Raw genomic sequence first — 20,699 nt, forward strand, 5'->3', positions numbered from 1 at the left:
GCTGCCGGGCCCCGGTAACGCCGGATAGCCGCTGATAACCCCACGTTAAACCCCGCTACCTCCCCGTTATAGCCCCCCGTGAGCTGCCCGTTAGCCTCCATTAAAACCCGCCAAGTCCTCGTTAACCCCTCCCGGGTAGCCCCCGTTGCCCCCGGTAAGGCCCCGGTAACCGCCCGCCGCCGTTTCCCGCCTGGCCGCCAGGCGGCGCTGCGGCCGCGCCCCCGCCCGGGCCCCGCGACACATTTGCATGCGGCGGCGGCCGTCGCCCAATGGCGGCGCGGGGCGGGGCGCGCGGGGCGCGGCGGGCCAATGGCGGCGCGGGGCGGGGCCGGGGGCGGGGCCGGGGCAGAGCAGCGCCGCGGGCCCCGCGCGCACCGGCCCCGCCGAGCCCGAGCCCGAGGCGGGCGGCCGCGATGCGGCTCCGCACGGCCTGCACCGGGTAAGGGGCGCGGGGCCGGGGGCACCGCGATCAGGGGCACCGCCGCGGCCGCCACCGCCGGGGGGCGGGGCTGGGCGGGACCGGGGCCGGGCACCGGCCGCCTCCCCCAGGCGGGCTGGGCCCTCCGCGGCCGGTGCTGGGCGGGAGCGGGGCGCCCCCTCTCCCCGCGGCCGGTTACCGGCTGCCTCCCCCGCGCTGGGCAGGGGTTCTTCCCCCCCGGCCTCTCCGGGCCGGCCCGGACTCTCCGTCCCCCGCGGGCTCTGCCGTCCGGCCGGACAGAGCCCCCTGGCCCCGCCCTGTGCCCGCTCCGGGCCCGCGGCCTCCTGAGGTCCGGCCGGCGGAGGAGCCGGACTAGCTCGGGCTCCTCTCCCCGACCCGCGGCGGCTGTTTCTCCTCCTGATCGCGGGGCCGGGGCCCCCCCGGGCCCCTCCGCCTCCGTGCCCTTCCCGTCTGGGGGCCGCCGGTGCCACGTGCTGTCGGGAGCGGGGCCGGGCTCAGCCCCGGGACGTGTCCCCTGCCCGCCCGGGGGTTCCTCCCGCGGTGCCCCCAGCCCCGTTTTTCCCCGGGGACGCCACCCGTCGGGTCCGGGCTCCCCGTCCTCCTCCTCCTCCTCCCTCAGCCTCCGCGCCGCCCCCGGGGCCCCTCCCCGTGGTGCCGGGATCCCGCCCGGGGGTGTCCGGCCGCGGCCAACCCCGGTGTCGGTGGCACAAAGGCCCGTCCGTCACACCCCACCCGCCGCCGCCTATTTTTAGCCGCTGTCGCTCCCGAGCACCTGCCCCGGGGACGCGGGTGCCGCCGCCCCGAATCCCCCGTGGGACCCCCGTCGCTGCCCCACGGCGGGCACGCACCGGGTCCCCTGGCCCCGAGCGGCCGGAGGGACAAAGGGGCACGGCTCAAGGTCACCGGGGTGCCCCGGGGCCCTGGCTGTGGCCTCGCCGGTCCGGGTTCCCCGCGGAGACGTGGCAGCGTGTCCGGGGCTCGAGAGGCAGCTCCGCAGCTGGCGCTGGCACCGCGTCCCGCGGGGAGTCGCGGCTGGCCGGGGAGCACGTGCCCGGGACGGGGCTCGCCCCGTTTCGCTCGTGGCCGGTGCAGGATTCTGGGCTCAGGTGCGGAGCAGGGCAAGAGCGCGGCCACGGCCGGTGAGCAGTGGCTGCCCCAGGGCAGGGAGGGTCCCTGCCCCAGCCTCCTCCGTGTGGTTGAGACAGAGATGGCCTGGGTAGAGGAGGGGAAACTGAGGCACGGGCAGAGTCTGGGCAGTGCCTCCCCGGTGCTGGCTCGTGGTGGCCGCGGAGGTGCCGTGGTGGTGGCAGCGTGTCCGTCCATCACGGGAGCCGAGCGTGGCCGGGCCAGGAGCGGATGAAGCCTCTGCCGCAGTGGGGGAAGCGGCTCCCACCCGATCGGCCGCGGCCCCCGCCCGCGCTGGGAGCAGGTTCCCCTTTCCAGAATGCGCGGGATCGGGGCTGCTGGCCCCTGTGTGCTGCTGCTGTCCTGGCTCCGCAGCCCCTGGGTCCGGTCCCCGCGAGGTTCTCGGGGTCTGTGCACTCCACTGGCCCCTGGGCTGCTGATACAGGCGGCTTTGCCCATACACGGCACAAACGCAGTGGTGTGGTGAGTTCCCTACCTGCCCTCAGCACAAGCAAGGTCACACCAGAGCCCCAGTTGGCTGAGGGGGCTGCTGGTGGCACCAAGGCTCGGGGGGCCCTGTGCTGGAGAGGGTCCATGCCAGAGTGCTGGAGTGTGGAGTGCCACAGGCTGTAAGATAGTTCCTCTGGTGTTTTCCAGTGGGGTGAAGCAGACATGAGCTGCACACAGCCCCATGTTGCTCTGGAGGACCCTGAGTCCTGGGGAAGGGGAGCAGTAGGGGGTCCTGGGAGTGGTTGAAAGGGCTTGTTTGTTGGGGTTTCAAGCATGAGGCTCTGGCTTGCCCATCCCATGGGTTCTGCCCTGGGGTCCTGCAGCTCCCCCCTGCTTTGGGGCCCCTTCACTGTGCGGTGCAGACCCTGCCCACACCCTAGTGCCATCAGGAGGGGCCCAGTGCTTCTCATGCAGTGTGTCCCTGGTGGGGACATGCCTTGTCCCCTGTGGGGGACCCAGTGGGTGGCTCTCCCTGGGGTCTGTTATCTGCGGGCACGGGTCTGCTGGTATCCACTGCCTGCAGGGCCAGGCAGGCTATCGGGGTCCGGCAGGCCCCTTCCCCCTCCAGCAGCAGGCCCTGCCGCCCTATCTCATTAGCTCGAGATTAATGAGGCTCCTGTGCTGTCTTTAACTCCTTCCTGCTCACTAGCTCCTGCCCGCAGTTCTGCTGACCCTCTGCTCCGTTTCTCCTGCAGGTTTACACCGACGCCTGCTCAACGTTGACCTGGCCGAGGATTAGGGACACCGGCCACGAGTGGGGGATCCTGAGGCTGCTGCTCCCCAGAAGGTGCCAGGTCTGAGAGGGAAGGGGTGATGCACCAGGCTGCAGTTGCTGCCTGCCGAGCCTGAGGAGGAGTTTCGGCAGCACCCCGAACCCGACAAGCAGCGCCCAGCCTTTGACTCCCTCTGGAGCCCTTGAGTGGAGGAGACACTGAGCAAAGGCCGTGAGGGGTCAAGGGGCACATCCTCCTGTGCTGACCCGGCGTCGATTCCTGCCCTGACGCCCCGACGACGCTGCTCTCGATCCCCCGGCAGCCCCCCCCAGGGCTGCCTCTCCCAGCACTGTCCAGCCTTGGACCCCAGCCCCGCTGGAGCGCGGCAGCCTGCCGGGCACTGCCCCCCGGGCACTGCCCCCCGGGTGCGTCACCCCCCGCCCCCCCGGGGACCCCCGCCCGCCGGCAGAGCCATGAAGCTCCAGGCGGTGATGGAGAACCTGCAGCGGCAGCAGCGCGCGCGGCTGCAGCAGGCGCTGGAGGCGCGGCAGCAGGAGCAGCAGCAGCAGCAGCCGCGCTCCACGTCTCCCCCGGCGCAGCCCCCGGGGCAGCCCCCCGCCGGCACCGCAGCCCGGGGCCGTGGGCAGGACCCGGCCCCAGCGCCCTCGGAGGAGGGAGCGGAGCCTGAGAGCGCGCACATCCAGCGGGCACAGATGGCCGCCCTGGCCGCCATGCGAGCCGCCGCCGCCGGCCTCAGCCACTCGCCCAGCCCGGGGCTCTCGGACGAGAGCCAGGCCTCTGAGGAGGAGGAGGAAGAAGAGGAGGAGCGTGGAGAGGATGAGGAGGATGGCGGGTACCAGCAGGAGATGGGCTCTGAGGAGGAGGAAGACCTGTGAGTATACTTGGGCAGTTCTCGTGGATTTGGGGAAGGGGCAGGGATGTGGCATGGCCCTGGGGGCTTGGGCATGTCTGACTGGGGACACCGTCCACCCTTGGGGCTGGGGAGTGGCAGGGGAAGCTGTAGGGGTGCTTGCAGGGATCCTGCAGCTTGTGGCTGGTAATGGATTAGAGCTGTCAGGATATTCTGGAGCAGGAGCTGCTGAGAGCAGCGGCTCAGCTCTGCAGCTGTGATTCCTCGTGCTGGGTTGGCATGGGGTGACATCTCATCTCTGCCCAGCAGCCACGTGGGGCTGTGACAGAGGACCCGAGCTGGTGTTAAATTATGCAGGACCCTTGGCTGCCTCCAGCCCACATCCTCCCGGGGCACTGCTGGGCCAGGAGCCATCTGGCAGAGCCCCACTCCATGACAGAGCTGCTCTTGGGCTCCTGGGGGTCAGCTGTGCCCCACGGAGCTGCCCCTGATGAGGGGCTGCACCAGGGCTCGGCTGTGTGCTGGGTGGGTGGTCCCAGCCCCATGGCTGGACAGTGCCCGTGGGGCAGGCAGGGGAGAGGGGTGGATTTTTCAAACCACTGTGGGACCAAGCCTCTCCTTTCTCCCCAGCATCAGGAAGGGCAAGTGGGATGAAGATGACTTTGAAGAGGACCTGGCTGAGGAGGAAGAGGAAGAAGAGGAGGAGGAAGAGGAAGACTATGAGGAGGATGAAGACATGGGAGAGGAAGGGCTCAGCTCAGCAGGGGCAGTGCGGGCGGGCGCAGGGTCCCTGCTGCTCCGCAAGCCCCCGGCGCCCCAGCACTACAGGGGGGAGCCTCCACGGCTCCCGGGGGGACAGGAACGGCTGCCCCCTGGCCTGGGCCACACGCAGCCCCCTCCACCGGCACCTGACCACGGTGACTGGACCTATGAGGAGCAGTTCAAGCAGGTAGGTGCCCACCGAGACACGCGTGTCCCCCCGTGCCATCCCTGTCCCTCTGCCCTGCTCCTCTGTGTCTGTGCGTCTTCGGGAGCGTGGGGAGACACCTCTGGTGGTGCCACCTGTGGCAACGTTCTCCATGGATCCAGCTGCTGTTGTCACTAGGAAAGTGTGGGATATCTCCAGGGTTTTAGTGCTGGGTTCAGCCTCAGCCCCCCTTCCCTGGTCAGGTGGCTCTGAGTGGATCCTGTGTCCCACCTGGCACAGGTGGACGGTGCAGTGGGGTTTTCTGCAGGGACCTGGGTGGATTCTTGCTGAAAACTACAGAAAAATCACCCCAGACTTCCAAATCTGATGGAGCTCTTCGTTTTGCTCTTTCCTCCCCTCCAAGCCATTTTCTGTGGGGACCTGGCCATCTCCCATCACTGCAGAGGTGATGCCCAGCAGAACGACTTTGGTGGGGGGCAGAGCTGCTCCCCTGCTGCTGCCAAAATGCTGCTAAAGAGTGAAACTGGGGAGAAAGCACCCAGCTGCCTCCTCCGTGTCCTTCCCCAGGCTGGCAGGAGGCCGGCACGCTCCTGCTCTCCTGGCTCTGGAGCTGGCTGCGTTCTGCACTCGCTAATAGAAGGAAATGTGCTGGAGCCAGGGCTCCCCAGGGGCCGCCCGGCACCTTTGATGTGTGTTTAAATACGTCGGAGTTTGGGGCTGAGGGAAGGGGCGGGACCAGCAGCAGCAGATGGGACCCAGATGGAGCGGCCAGGGCACGGTGGCCTTTCAGGAGGGATGCGACTGCCCCTTCCCCTTTGAGGGGCTGTCGCATCCCTCCCAAAATGGGGGAAGGGACTGCCAGGATTTGCTGGCACATCTGGATGCAGGCAGGCTCAGAACGGGGTTGGTGGAGGCAGTGCCATCAAGCACGGAGTGTGTGTCTGTCCTGCCTGGCTGTGGGAAGGAGGGATGCTCCTGCCCCGTGTGTCCCTTGTGCTGCTGCACCCACGCCGCCTCCTCTTCTTGTGGTTTCTCTCTCTTGTGCTTCCGGCTGCCGGGGAGTGAGGGGCCGGGGCTGTGAGCTCGTAGCTGTGAAAGGGGTTTTTGATACCGCAGCTGTGATCTTCCTGTTTGTCAGCATGTTGGTGCTGTGGCCCAGGCCATAGCCCCTGCTGCGTCCCCCACCACAGCCACAGCACGTGGGGACACCAGCCCGCGTCCCAGCGCATCCCCCGCGCCCCAGACTGTGCCGGCAAGAGGGGCTGAGCACCATTTCACTTCCCGGGGTCGGCAGGAAGGGCCCAGCACTGGTTAATGGTGGAAGCAGCTGGAGGGGGTTGGAAAGCGACCGTGGGCGGGGGAACGGAGGCGACGCGGGGACGGAGAGGCTTCCCCGGCACGTCAGCCCGCGCCACGGCGCTTGGATCGCGGCCGCTGGACCCGGGCCAGGGGGTTGCTGGCGCAGCACTGGCCGGGAGCTCCTCCTGGCCGCCCTCCAGCGCGTGCCGCCGGGCTCCATCCCAGCCCAGCTGGCGCAGCCTGGGAAGGAGCAGCAGGAATGTAAACAGCGAGGGCGGCGCGGGGCAGGGGATGCCGTACCCCAGTCCCTGCCCCTCGCAGGGCAGAGGCACCTTAGGGGGACCCCGGCAGCCCCAGTGTGCTGGAGCGTGGCCGGGTCCCTGTGTGGGTGAGCCAACTGGGATGTGGTGCTGCGTGTGGCTGTGCCGGTGCTGTGCCTGCCTGCTGCATGAGGAATGGGCTGCTTTGGGGTTCCTCTTTCTTTTTGTCAAGGAGCTCCACAGCACTGGCAACACCCCCGCTCTCCCACCAGCTCCGATGCCTTCGCAGCTCTTCAGCTCTCCCTGAAGCTGCTGTTCAGGTTCAGCTCTGATTGTGCTGGCGTTAGGTCCCCGGGCATCCTTGTCTCTGTGTGCTCGAGGACACCGTCCTCACTGGGCAGTGCCGCCATCTGAGCCCCCTACCCATCTCCACACCTGAACCCCGGGTGCCCCATGCCTGCGGGGGGCTGCCCATGTCCTCCACTGCCAGGTTTTATTGACCCATCTGGGACAGATTCCTGCAAACGGCGGAGCCGTGGGGGACCGGAGGGAGGAGGAGGGGGCCCAGTTCAAGGGAGGAGGAAGGGGAGGGCGTGAGGAAGAGTTATGGAGGTGAGAGAGGTTAGGGAGCTGGCACGTGGCACCTCCCCGTCCCCGGGGACGGCTACCGCGCAGGCAGAGGTCAGCTCCGCCTGACCCAGGCACTGCCGGCGCGGGCAGCAGAACAAAGGAGCCCCCAGCACAGTGTGGGGCTCAGGGGCAGCGGCTGCTGGGGACACCATGGTTTCTCAGGGGGAAAAGGAACATTTTTGGGGTGAGAAGAGGCTCCTCAGGGAAAATGGCTAAAAATCCAGCGAGCTCCTGCCATTGGCAAGAGGCTGCTGGAGACAAAACTGCTCTGGGTTCTGCACCCCAGTGCTGGGGGTGGGCTCTGCTGCTGCCCCCTGAGAACTCCCCTCTGACCTCTGTGTTTTGTTACTGCCACTACTGCACTCCATTTATAGCAGGAGTGGGAGACCCTGGCACAGTGGCAGTGCCTGGAGCTGGAGTTTGTGGCCTCTGCACCTTTTGGAGTTTCCTGTGCTGCTGGTGCTCCTGGGGCACCCCAGTACCCCGTCCCTGGGGTGGATCTGTCTCATGGTGCTGCCCTGGCTGCAGGAGCCATTGGACACCCTTTGGGTTCTCCATTTTGGGGGCTCCCTTTGGGGTGCCCTATTGTGGGGCCTCAGGCTGATGTTTAACCCTGCGTTTCTGCGTAAGGAAGCCTTTAAGATGCTGCAGCGGTGCCGGGGGGAGGCTGTGCTGGCTGGGGTGAGCTGGTGGGGTGCCAGTGCTTTGTGGGGGTGGGAGGTTTCTTATGGTGTCCCAACCAGGGCGTTTGAGCAGTGTCAGTGGCACATGGGGATGAAAACCTCAGCCCTTATCTCGTGCAGCGGCACCCCGAGATACGGCGTTTCAAAGTGCAACGGTTGGGGGAAAAATAAACTGAAAGCAACTCGGTAATCTCAGTGGGGCCACGGGGAGGGGGGGAGTGATACCAGACCCCCCACACCCAGACCAGCTCACGCACGTGGCTGATGGAGCTGGGATTTTTCAGGGGAGTCTGGAAAGGCAGAGAGCCTGTATCTCCTCCAAAGCCCCAGGCGTTGGTTAAGGTGTGGGGATCCCCTCTGAACCCTTTCTCCCATGGACTGTTTTCCTTTTCAAAACCCAAAGCCAACCAGGGGTGTGCAGCCAGAGCGGGGGCCCCATGGCCTCTTAACAAGGGCGGGAGGGTCCATTTACTTTCTTTAAAATATTGATTAGAGCTTTATTGCATTAGCCAGCCGAGCGGATGAGCCTCCCCCAGGGAGGGTGAGGGGGCCCCTGTGCAGGGAAGGGGGACCTGAGCGTCATTATACAGCTGGGGGCCACTGTCCCCCACCCCAGAGGTGGTTTGGCTCACAGATAACGGGGAGCGCCCTGGGGCCCCTGGCCAGGCACTGCTGTGCAGGGGAGGTGATTGCAGTGCCTGGCCGGGCCAGTGACAGATAATGGGGGTGAGGAGGGGACCCAAGCAGGACAGGGCTCTGGGGACAGTGAGGGTGTTGTTGGTGGACCCCTTCCAGGAATAGGGCTGCGTCGCCCCCTCACCCTGGCACAGCCGTGTCCCCTCTTGCTCTGCACCACTGCCCAACCTGCCCAAGGGTGCTCCCAGCCAGGGATCCAGCCCAGTAATTGGCTCATAGTGCTCAGGGAGCATTCCCGGAGCTGTAATCCCCCCAGATCCCTGGCCGGAGGTCAGGGACTTCTCGCGAGAGCGGCTTAGCCGCCGAGTGCCTCCCCCAGCCAGACGCCTGGGTGCTTGCAGGTGCTGGTCCCAGCATTCAAGGCAAACTGGGAAACTGTTTCTCACAACAAGACCCTGGATAATTAACGAGGTGAGGGACAGGAGACATGAGCTTCCTGCCCCAGGTACCCAGCCAGCACCTTCACCCATCTGGACTGTGCCCCTGACACCTCTTGTCTTGGGAACCAGGCTGGCTCCCCCCAGCCCAGGCATCGCCTGCTCGTGTTCTCCCAGAGCCCCCTTTCCCCTGTGCCCCCACTTCCCAGAGCTGCGTTCCCCCCACGCCCCGGCCCCCTGGGCTGACTCAAGGGCTGCGGAGGCGGTGGCCGCCTCCCCACTCGGCACAGCTGAACTAACAGGGATGAGGGTTTATTTAAAAGAAGGGAAAAAAAGAAAAGAGTGGCACAGGGAGCGGGGCCTTTGTCAGCAGAGCCCCCAGCCCCCACTGCAGTGTTAGGCAAGGGCAGCGTTGCTCCATCGCCCTATTTCTGGCCCAAACCACAGGAGAAATGGCAGCTGGTCCCGGGGCCTGGCCGGACATGCCGCAATCGGGGGCCAGGAGGAGGGGCGGTTTGGGGACAGGGGGAACCCCCTGCTCTCCTCTGGGCTCACTCCTGGGGCAGCTGGATTGGGGGCTTAGGGCACAGCTCCTGGCTCAGCTCCTGACCTGCTCCCTGACCCTTCCCATCGGTCACTTAATCTGCCTGTGCCTGGGTCCCCGCTCCGTCCAGAGCTCGGGATAATCCACCCTGTGCTGGGGCTGCTGGAGGCCAGGGCTCACCCCTGGGGAGAGCTCCCCATGTGTCCCAACGTGGCCCTATCAGTGCTGTGGCAGCAGCCCTTTGGGAGAGGGCTTCCCTGTGTCCCCACAGCAGCTGGCTTTGGGTCTCACCTTGGTACAGATGGCAGGAGGAGCCCCTTCAGCAAAGGGCTTCACCTCCTGCCTCGTTTTCCCCACTGCCCACAAGCCACTGTGGAGCCTCCAGCTTGGGCACCAGTGCCTGATTTTGGAGATTCCAGTACCTAGGATATGCTGTCCCATGCTGCCACCTGCTCTGGTGCCACAGTGGGATGGGGTTGGCGCTGCTCTGGTGCTGTGCTGGTGCTGCCCATCACGCCCCCTCCCCTAGGCGCTAGGAAGCCACGAGATTTCAGTGGTGCCGGAGCAGCTCGGCAGTAATGGCTCCCAGGGCTGACAGCCCACAGCTGGCTCCTGTCAACCCCATCTGCAGCTGCTGGACCCCTTCCAGCGCCTCCAGCAGCTCCACGGTGGGGTTCCCAGGGGTTCCGTGTGCCCTGGCCCTTCCCATGGGGCACCCGGGACCCCGGCACAGTGTGGACAGAGGGCAGAGGTGCGGGACCTTGCATTTCAGGAACAGATTTGCAATTAGCCAAATCCCAGCGGGCGGTGGAAGCCCCGGTGACTCATCTGCCAGGGCTTACTGCGATCCCCTTCTAAGACGATCATTTACATATGGTGGAATTTAAACCCCGTCTTGGCTCACAGGCCTCGGTGCCACTGCTTCCCGCTGCCCCTGCCCCCAGGTCAGGTCCTCAATGGGGGTCTTGGCCCCCAGCCCTGGGGGGCTTCACCTTGGGGGGCTCAGGGTACACACACAGGAGGGACAGCCCAAGCAGGTGCCCCAAGGGTTTGAGCTTGTCTGCTCTGGCTCAGCCACTCCCCTGCAGGTCTGCCCAGCGGTGGGAGCTGTGCTGGCCGGGTGTCTCTCCTCGGATGAGCTTTCCCAACACCGCCTGACTCCACTGGATTAATATTTGCACAAGGTCCAGTGTGATAGCGAGCATGTGTCAAGGGCATGCACCGGCACGCACGCGGTGAGGGCCGGGAGAGCCGCTGCTGCCCGGCTGCTCCCACTCGGGCTGGCTCCCAGCAGCACAGCAGGGAGAGCAGCCCCAGGGCCCCGGCTCCCCCCTCCCGTGAGCCCTGGCAGCCTGTGCCACACGCTGGTGCTCAGACACGGAGCCAGTTTTGATTCCAACCAGAGCCCGGCGTGCTGCCGCCCAGCAGCAAACCGACATGGGAAATGCCACGGCAGCAGGAATCGCTTCCTCCTCTGCAGGAGGGGAACACACAGCAGCGGCACAGCCCTCCCAGGAGCTGGTGTTAGCCTGGCCTGCAGCACCAGGGTGGCTCTGGAGCAGGGACACGGATCCCGGGAGCTGCCGGCTGGCTGGGCACGGTGGGCTGTGCCGCGGTGGGGAGGGCGGCTGGCGGCACACGGACAATGGGGGGTCAGGGAGGTTAAACGGTGACTAATTCATCCATTCAGTGTCCCCTCTGCCGGGCAGGGACACCCGCCGTGCTGTGACACCCGCCGTGCTGGGACACCGCCCACGTACCCCCAGGGTCACCCACATGACAGCTGCCCCCAGCCTGGCTGGGGGGCACCCAGGGGGTCTCAGGTCTCCCAGACTTCTGGGCTGATGGTGAGGGACTGCGGCTGGGTTTGTCAGTGAGCCACGGGAGCACCAAGGGATCTACCACCCTCCAGGTCCCACGGCCTGAGGAGGGGCCGTCAGTGGGGAGAGGCACCTGTGACCAGGCTGTGTCCCCCATAGAGGGGACAATGCTGGGAACCTGCAGGAACAATGGTGCCGACGGGAAGCTCCTGGGCCCCTCTCCAGCTGCCCCCACGGAAGCGGCCCCCCGACCCGGCCATGCTCCGGCGGCAGGAATCCTGCCGGGCCGGTCAGTGGAGTCACCACCAGCCCGGCCATGTGGGTGAGGCTCCTGGGAGCACCGTCCCACATGAACAAGGTGCTGGGGGGGGTTTGGGGAGGGGGCACACGTTCCTGCCCCCAGCAGCCTCTTCTCGAGGTGGGCTGTTCCCTGGGGGGCTCGCAGAGGATTAGGGATGGGGACAGCCAGAGTTGACTTGTCCCTAAGCCAGGCACTTTATCTGAAGAGAGATCTGTGCTGGGGCAGACACTCCTTCTGCCCTTGTCGAGAGGGATCGGCCCCAGCAAACCCAACACCCCATGCCCAGAGAGGGGCTACAGCCTGGGGCACCCCCAGCCCTGACTCAGCCACTGCTTTACGGGAAACCACATCCCAAGCGCCACCGAAACGCGGCGGCCTGGGGCCCTTGTTAGCCCTTCACTCTGGTTTTTACAAATTACTTTCTTTTTCTGAATAAGTGCCCTCCCCGACCCCACTGCGGGTCCTGGCGTGCTAGAGGCCAGGGGCTGCGTGCCGGCTGGGAGCAGGATGGGAAACACACCATAAACGTGTTTATTCTTCGTTAAAGAACTCGTTAGGGCTTTTCCCCAGCCCCTCATGGCCCCTCGGCTGTCCGTGGGACAAAGGGATGCGTCCCTGGGGGCTGCTGAAGGAAGGAAGGAAGAAAAAGAGAGAAGGAGCCCCCTGGCCTGTCAGCCCTGGCCCCGCTACCTGTCACAACACGGTGGGTACAACCCACCACTGCTCGCTTTGTGTTTTTTCCCTAAATACAGGAATTAGGGGGTTTTCAGCCTCTGGAAGGGGGAGGCTGCCACCAGCCCCTGTCCTTGCTGCAATGGCCTTTGGGGGGGTCTGTCCCCTGTCCTGGCTCATGGCATGCACGTCCCAAACTGGTTTCAGAGAGAAGGAGGAAAACCGAGAGTGTCGCCACTTCCTGCTGATGGAAAAGAAACTTGAAAATTAATCCCCAAGGCCTGAAAACCCGGAACTGAGTGGGGGAAGGGGGAAGTGTTTTTAGCTCAGACGTGGGCTCCTCCATGATGCCTCATGGAGCAGACAAGGGACAAGGGAGTCCTCCTGCTGATGGGAGCCTGGCTCCAGCAGGACCCTGGGCATTCTCGGAGCCTTTCGAAATGGCCCTTCCCCTGCTGCCTGCGATTGCCCCCTTTGCCCCAGCTCGGGAGGGGGCTGTGGGGGGTCAGACCCCCTGCACGCACCACGCCCGTGCCGAGGGCTCTCCCGCATTCCTGGCATTGCCGAGGGGCCGCCTCCCGCCTGCCCTTTGAAAGCCAACGGGTTGGGATTTTCCTGTAATCTGGTTTGAAACATTAATCCGGTCATACACACCAAACGCCGGGCCGGCATCCTGCCGGGGCGCTGGGCCGGGGTCAGGGCCACCCGCCCACCGCCTGCCTAATTCCTCCTCCACTTAATTATAGATCTGCTGGCAACGGCCATCTGGCTCTGTGTCCTCAGCCGGCCGGGGGCTGGGGCCGAGGGGGCTGCGCTGCGGCCGGGTGGGCCGGGCACTGTGGCCAGAGCCAGCCGTGCTGCTGGCGCTGGGTGTTTGCCCTGGGCTGGGGGAGTGCTGGCTGCATGGAGCCGGATCCCCCAGCCCAGAGTGCCCTCGGGGAGGTGGGGGCCATCTCCTGCCCCCCAGCCAGGCTGGGGTCGCTGTGCCACGGCGTCCCCTGGCACCATGCTCTGCCATGGGGACCCATGGTAAGAGGATATTCCTGGGGCAGCTGCGTTATGGATTAAGTGGTTTCCACCTCCCTAATTACGAAACATAAATCTATTGACTCAGCGGCGCAGGGCGGCCTCACCCGCGCCGGTACCTTTGCCCTGAGCACTGAGACACCGCGAGTCCCCACGAGGAGCCAGCTCTTGCCGAGCAGAAACCGGGCACGGGCACTGGGCAGGGACAAGGCTCAGCACCTGCCGATTTCGGTGCAGCGGTGCCAGCAGCTGCCGGTCTGTGCCGAGCTCAGCTGCACGCTGGGTTTCACACACCCCTGAAACCAGAACGTTTCTGTTCCCCGATTTGCATTTTGAGCCCCACTGTCCCAGCTGTCCTGCGCTGCCGTTGGGCTCACGGGGTGCCAGCGGCAATGTCCCGGCAGAGCTGGAGTGGCGTCAACGCGAGGAAATCCTGCGAGAGGCTGCTGAGAGTCACTTGTCTCTGTCCCCTTCCACTTCCCTGCCTGCCTTGCCTGTGCCTGGAGGCAATGGGTGCAGGGGTGGTGAGGGGGGATGGGAGGGACAAGGATGGAGAAGGCAGCTCTTCAGATGCTGCTCCCTCCCACACCACGATGCACACCAAGCATGTCCCAGTCACGGCTGGGCATGTCCTCGCCCCATGGCACTGCCGACTGACCACCCTGGGCAGCTTCCCATCGCTGGCAGAGCTGCTGGCAGTGGCAGAGCTGAACCAGGTCTAGGGGAGGTCTGGGGGAGGCCCCTCTATCTGCTCTGGCGTGGCAGTGGCTGGTGAGCAGCTGCTGAGCGCAGAGGAGCTGTTGAAGTCTCGCCAGTAACCGTCAGCAGCAGCTTGTGCCATGTCCTTTGCCCAGTGGAGGTTGTGCTGACAGAGCCACGAGGACACCGGGTGGGAACGGGGATCCTTCTGCCCCCTGGCCCTGGGGACCCCCATGGCTTCATCCCTGTGGGGCGGAGCTCGGTGTGGGACCACCAGGGTTGGCAGGGTGTGTAGAAGGACGGCACACGAGTCAGGCACCCACTGCGGCCACTAATCCCCCGGCCCGGCCGGCCACGCTTTCCTCAGCTGACAGTTAATTTTCTTTCATCCTCTTAAACACGTCCATTCCCCTGGGGACTGAGCCCGGGGGGGTTCGCAGCCCTGGGGGTCATGGCAGTGGATGAACCAGCGCGTTCAGTCCTTCCCCAGGATGGCCCCTCCTTCCCCAGGATGGCCCCATGCTCCACACCCCATGGGATGGGGTGCCAGGGAAGTCCTTTCTCTGTGTGTGGCTTTTGGAGCCACTCTAGGAAAGGGGGGAGGCTGGATTGGCACTGGCCCAACATCCCTCGGCCAGCACGAGCAGCCAGTGCAGCTCAGCCCAAAAAACCACGGCGGTGCTGCCATGCCGTGGCTCGCTCCCCACACACCAGGGTCCCACACCACACCCCTTGCTGTGGTGCTGGGCTGGGAGAAGAGCTTTGAGGGTCTCATCCGATGGTGCAGATGGTGCTGGTGGCTCCTGCCCTTGCCCTGGGGGTGTGCTGGGGGCGAGCCAAGCCTGCCCAGGTTCCCAGGAGAACTGGGGGGGTTTATGGTCCCCCTGCGGGCCCAGCCATGCTTATCATGCGGCCCCACTGATCCCTTTGATCGGCGCCAGCGGGCGAGTCCAGCCCTGCAGGATCCGGATCCTCCCTGGGGGACGGCAGGAGGGGGGTTTGCACCCTTGCCTACAGCCAGCACGATGCCCACCCACCCAGCTGCCCACGGGTCCCGGTGCCACAGGGTATGCCCACGGAGGGAGTGGGACATTGGTGACCTGGTGACAGGCAGCAGCAGCCCTCTGTGTGTGTCTGGGGCGTTACGGGGGGGTATTTATAGCCCCCTCTCAAGCTCTCGGCCCCACTGGCAGTTGTTCAGAGTTGTCACTGAGAAAAGCGGGAGCTGTGGCCTCTGGGCAGCGCCTGCCCTCACAGCCCCTGCTCTGACACCCTTCCTGGGGTGGGGGGAGATTATCCACCAGCTTCAGGAGAGGCCACATGGCGTGGTGTGATGTGGCATGGTGTGGTGTGCCTCCAGCGTGCAGATCCTGTGCCATAAACCAGGCAGGAATGTGCCAGGCTGGCAGGGCAGGGGTCCCGGCTGAAGGTTCCTCAGCAGAGCTGGTGCTTGAGGGGCAGCATTCCAGAGCCTGGCTGGTCTGGAATGCCAGCTCTGCCTGCCCTGGCACGGGACAGTGTTCCATGAGCTGCCACCATGGCACACGAGGCACTGTGTCCCAGCCCTGGCTCTCTCTGGCACCGTGGGTGTGGAGGAGGGACCGTGCTGAAGCGTTGCTGTGCTGAGCATGCAGTGAATGCTAAAAATAATCGGGATCAGCGTTCCTGGGAGGAGCTGGGGCCGAGCATTGGTGTTGGCAGCCTGGGAACTGCTCTGACAGTGGCACCATCTCAGCTCTGGCGTTCCAGGACCCAGTTCCAAGGGGGCAGGCAGGGGATGGTGGCAGCAGGTCATGGGCACAAGTCAGCACCAGCCACAGGGACCGCAGGGACCTCACGGCCCCGTGCAGGGACCATTTGGTGTCCTGCAAGCTGAAGGGCTGCAGCCACACGGCTGCTGCAGTGGGAGCCAGGGGTCTTGGACAGGGGGACACACAGGCTAAGGGGGTTTCTGAGCATCTCTCTCCTCTCTGCACAGCTGTACGAGTTGGATGGTGACCCCAGGAGGAAGGAGTTTCTGGACGACCTCTTCAGCTTCATGCAGAAGCGAGGTGAGGCCCTCCACACGCCCACCCTCCACCCCAGATGCCCCTCCCGGGACTCATTTTCTCGCCCCTCATTACTGCCCTGGGGTCACAGCTCTGGCTGAGCTGCTGGTTAATCTTTAACCCCTCGGCACAGCGGGGTCAAACCTGCTGGGCTGGATCTGGCGCCTGCGGCCCCCCCTCACCCCTCTCCCTGCACCCATTGCACCCAGACCTGTGGCTCCTCCCCACAGGGTCTCCTCACCCCTGCAACCCCCCTGGCTGTGCCCCCCTTTGGCCTCTTCCCTGGGTTATTGCAGGGGCCAAAGCCCCTCGCTGCCACCTCGCTCTGTCTGGGAGGGGCACGGGGGGGCCCTGGTCGAGGCTCTGGTTCCTGCGTGGAAAACAGCACTGGAAGTGCTGACACAGGGCTGGCTCTGGCCCTTTGTCAGGCAGCGCTGGGGAAGCACGTGTGCCTCTGCGGGGGGGCCGGGGTTGCTGCCTGGGTCCCCCTGGCCCCTGACTGCATCCCCCCAGGGTCCCCTTGGCTGCATCCCCTGGGGTCCCCCTGGAGCCCCTCACTGCGGGGCCAGGACGGCAGGGACCTCCAGGAGGGAGCAGGTGCTTCCAGCCCCCTCCCTGTGGCTGGAGGGATGAGCCCCTCGGCTCGTGGGACCCTCGTAGCCAGATCGTGCCGCCCCCATTATAAATAACTCAGGTTGCTGGGTGCTGGCTCAGCCCGAGGAACCGGCTCAGCCACGACAGGGCTGTGGCTGGAAACGGCGAGTTTCTGTTTCCTTTGTTCAGGGTTGATCTCAGCAGGGGGCCTGGAGGGGGAGAAGGGGATGGTGGAAGGGGAGGGAGGAGCAGGAGCCCCCCCACCCCCTCTGCTGCCCCGCAGGGGTCTCGGCAGCTGCCCCGTGGCTGTGGGTGACAAAGCAGCACCCCAGCCCCGCTCTCTCCTCCCGCTGCTCCCCAGGGACCCCCGTGAACCGGATCCCCATCATGGCCAAGCAGGTGCTGGACCTGTACATGCTGTACACGCTGGTGACTGAGAAGGGGGGTCTGGTGGAGGTCATCAACAAGAAGCTGTGGCGGGAGATCACCAAGGGGCTGAGCCTGCCCACTTCCATCACCAGTGCGGCCTTCACCCTGCGCACCCAGTGAGCGGGGGCTCGGTGGGAGGGGAGGGGGGAGGCCCTCAGGGGTCCCTCTGCTCTGCACAGGAGAGAGGGCTAAGCCTGATGGGGAGGGGACTGAGCCCTCGAGGGGCTCTTTCTGCCCTGCAGTGAGGCCAGGGGGCAAATCCTGGGTGTCCCTGTGCCCTGCACTGGGGCTGGGGACAGCGGGGAGGAGGCAAGTCCTTAGTGGGTACCCTGCCCTACATGGGAACAGTGGGGAGGGAGAGAGGGAGGGAGGGAGGGGGCAGTACACAGGAAGGGGTGCCCAGCTGCTGCATCACTCTCACCATCCCCACCTGTCCCCCGTCTGGCTGCAGGTACATGAAGTACCTGTACCCCTACGAGTGTGAGAAGCGCGGGCTGAGCAACCCCAACGAGCTGCAGGCGGCCATCGACAGCAACCGGCGGGAGGGCCGGCGGCAGGGCTTCGGCGGCTCCCTCTTCGCCTACTCGCCCAGCGGCACCCACGGCCTGCTCTCCTCACCCAAGCTGCCGGTGCCAGCGCTGGGGCTGGCGTCTGCCACCAATGGCGGGGCCATTGCACCGGGACAGAAGATCAAGAAAGGTAATGGCTGCTGCAGGGTCTGGCTGCTGCAGGGTCCAGCTGCTGTGGGGTCCCGCCACAGGCTGAGTCCCTTCCTGGCACCAGGGGTAAGGGTCAGAGCTGGGGGCAGTGGGCAGGGGGGTGATGCTTCTCTCCCCTCCCTGGGCTCTGAGGCCTCAGCTCAGGGACCCTGACTCCAGTGACCCACCTCTGACCTTTGGAGGTGCCAGGCAGCCTCCAGCACAGCGGGGCCCCAAACCATCGTGCCAGGGACACCCCTGGGGTGGTGGCACTTGCCTGTCCCTGTGCCCCCATGTCTGACACCTGCTTCCCCCACAGAGGAGGACTCCCCCATCCCCATCTCCATGCCCAGCCGGCTCCCGGTGTCTCTGGCCGGGCACCCCGTGGTGGCCGCGCAGGCAGCTGCGGTGCAGGTGGCGGCGGCTGCTCAGGCGGCGGCGCTGGAGCAGCTGCGGGAGAAGCTGGAGTCGGGAGAGCCCCCGGAGAAGAAGCTGGCGCTGGTGACGGACGAGCAGCAGCGGCTGATGCAGCGGGCACTGCAGCAGAACCTCCTGGCCATGACGGCCCAGCTGCCCATGAGCATCCGCATCAACAGCCAGGGCACGCGCTCGCCAGGTCAGTGCCGGCTCCGGCCCCCTGCCCCGGCCGAGCCCCCGGCCCCGGCGGGCTCCGTAACCCGGCTCTCCCCGGCAGAGAACCGCCCGGACGCCGCCACCGCCAGCAGCAACGGCACCAACAGCATCAGCATGTCGGTGGAGATCAACGGGATCGTCTACACAGGTGAGAGGCTCCCCTGACCCCACTGCCAGGGGTGGGGTTGCTCCTCCACCGCCGGCCCCAGCAGCCCCCACACCCACTCCTACTGCCCTTCACCCCGTTCCATGGCGTGGTCCAGCAGCCACACCACCCCCCAGCTCAGACCCCACTCTCTCCCCAGGTGTGCTGTTCGCCCAGACGCCCGGCCCTTCCTCCTCCTCTTCCTCCTCCTCCTCCTCTGCCTACAGCAAAGGCAACGGCAGCGGCAGCCGGAGCAGTGGCAGCGGCGGCAGCGGGGTGGGAAGTGGTGGTGGGAACGTGCCCCCCGCCCCAGCCGGCCTGGCTGTGCCCCCCAGCTCTACCTCCAACAGCGCTTCGCCTTAACCCCCCGGACCCCGGAGCCCTGCACCCGGCGGCCACGGAGGGATCACCGGGGTCTCACCACGGTGTCACCGGGGTCCCACCGGCTCTCACTGGGGTCTCGCTCGAGGTCTTGCCAGGGTCTCAATGGGATTTCACTGGGATCTCACCAGGTTTTCACTGGGGCCTCACCAGGGTCTCACTGGGATCTCGCCTGAGGTCTTGCCAGGGTTTCTCTGGGGTCTCATCAGGGTCTCACCAGACTCTGCCCTTGTTCTCGTGTTGTTGGATTTTCCTTTTCCAGGCAGAAAAGCTTTAGCCCGGGGGGTTTTGCCAGAGCCGCCGGCTGTCCGGCTGCGCCGCTCCGGGACCGTTTACCTCACTCACATCACACTTTGCACTGTACATTTATTATTATTATTATTATAATTATTATTATTTTTTAACTCGTGTTACCTCCAGACAGACGCACGGACGCCTGCTGACGCGAGCTCTAGCGAAACCCCCCGGAATTCTAAAGGATAAAAACCCAAGAATCCTAAAAAAATTGGAAATAGGGAGATATTTTATTCATTTCCATCCTTTTCCCTCCGTTATTTTGGGAACTCCACTCTGCAGGATTTTAAGAGGTTGTTTTTGGTTGTTTTGTAAATAGCTTCTATTTTATTCTCTAAACAGAAGAAGAATCAAACTTTTAACATGCAAATGATATATATTAGTCTTCATCAGGGAAAATGGGAGCTTGGAAAAACATTGGAATCTCCTTTCTCCTCTCATTATCGGTGGTTGGGTCCAGCTCTGCTCCTTCCCCCACTGGTAAATCCTAAATTTTTTTCCTTCCCCTGCATAAAACTACTGTCTAAAGCCAATTTGGGCTTATTTCCTCCAAAAATAAGCAGGATCCAGAGGATGGGATGCTCAGGGCTGCGGGACGCTCCAGAGGTCGTGGAGGACCCGAAGGACCCGAGGATTTATTTTAAGCCTCACAATCTCATTTTTTTACTGTTCCCCCCCCCAAAATTCACCCACATCTGCGTGAGACACAATCCGACCCGATACCGAAACCCCCCGCCCCCCTCGGTATCTCCATTCTCAGGTTTCCACCTGGAGCACAGGGTTTTCCCCTTTCCCCAGGTGCCCGGGGGGTCTGGGCTGGTGGGACCCCCCCCACTTTATTTTTAATTTCACTCGGGGAAGCGGCGATCTCAGGGGATTTGGGGTTTTTCCAGCTGGTTTTGTTGTTTTCAGCCTTTTTTTCCGTGCTGGGATCCCCTTGGTGGCTCTGTGGGGGGTCTTGGTGGCTCCATGGACCCTTTAGGGAGGTCTGGGGGGGTCCGTCCAGCTCCTGCTGCTGTTGGGGTCCAGCCCAGCTCCCCGCAAGGAGAAATTCCAAGGGGGAATTTTCATGCCCAGGGTGGGCTTAGATTTTCTTAGTGATTTTTTGCATTGTACAGTCACTATTTTGGGTTGTTTTGGGGTTTTTTTAATTATTTTACCTCTCCCCCTTTTCCTCCCCCCCTTTATTTTTGTTTTTGAGAGCGGGTGACTTTCCACTTTATTTTTCTTTTTGCATATCGATTTAAAAATAATAAAAAAAGCCTAAATCAGTTTCTTGGTGGGGGGGGTTGGAAGGAAAATTAAACTGAAGAAGCTGCCCCAGCTGCAGCCGCCCCCCCCCAGCGTTGCGTATCTTAACTCAGGTAAAAAAGGAAAACGAGAAAAGAAAAAAAACACAAAAGACAAAAAAAAAGAAAAAAAAGAATAAAAAAATAAACCACATTCTACCTCTGAGCGCGGCGGCCTCGGGCGCACCCGGGCCCCGGTGAAAGATTTCAGTTTTGCAAAACATTCAGGTATTGAGACTTTTTGATTATTATTAAAAAAAAAATAAAAAATTTAAAAAAAAAAAAAGAGAAAATAAAGTAAAAACACTGAAAGTTTACATTTTATAATAACATTATTATACAGATTGTATTTAAACGTCAGAATATTTAAGACAATTGTAACCCTGTAAAGTGAAGAAATATTAAAAAAAAAAAAAAAAAAGTTGTTTTGTTTGGGGATTTTGGCCCTGGGGGTGTCCAGGGTTACCCAGGGGTGCCCAGAGGGCTGCGGGCTGTCCATGGAGTGTCCTTATAAATGTGGGGTGTCCATGGGTCTGTAGTGTGTCTGCAGGGCTGTGGGGTGCTCATGGAGTTCACACGGAGCTCTGGGTGCCAA

At 63.9% G+C, this 20,699-nt stretch overlaps 1 protein-coding gene across 1 annotated transcript; it reads left to right on the top strand.

The window, feature by feature from the left end:
* The first annotated feature begins 369 nt into the window (after positions 1–369).
* Positions 370–20,510, top strand: ARID3A (AT-rich interaction domain 3A). Its single transcript, XM_050321226.1, has 9 exons — positions 370–439; positions 2,770–3,679; positions 4,289–4,607; positions 15,572–15,644; positions 16,597–16,780; positions 17,116–17,363; positions 17,682–17,978; positions 18,057–18,143; positions 18,301–20,510. Exons 2-9 carry the CDS (start codon positions 3,261–3,263, stop codon positions 18,501–18,503), a joined length of 1,830 nt encoding a protein of 609 aa, XP_050177183.1. The 5' UTR covers positions 370–439; positions 2,770–3,260; the 3' UTR covers positions 18,504–20,510.
* Positions 20,511–20,699: the final 189 nt, after the last annotated feature.

Source organism: Myiozetetes cayanensis, unplaced genomic scaffold (genome assembly GCF_022539395.1).
Source record: "Myiozetetes cayanensis isolate MyiCay16 unplaced genomic scaffold, myiCay2020 scf26, whole genome shotgun sequence".
Classification (NCBI taxonomy): Eukaryota; Metazoa; Chordata; class Aves; order Passeriformes; family Tyrannidae; genus Myiozetetes; species Myiozetetes cayanensis.

Coding starts and splice junctions, on each gene's coding strand:
- ARID3A (XM_050321226.1), top strand. CDS start 3,261: ATGAAGCTCCAGGCGGTGATGGAGAACCTGCAGCGGCAGCAGCGCGCG. Junction 17,979..18,056: donor CCAGGGCACGCGCTCGCCAG/GTCAGTGCCGGC, acceptor TCTCCCCGGCAG/AGAACCGCCCGGACGCCGCC. Junction 18,144..18,300: donor CAACGGGATCGTCTACACAG/GTGAGAGGCTCC, acceptor CTCTCTCCCCAG/GTGTGCTGTTCGCCCAGACG.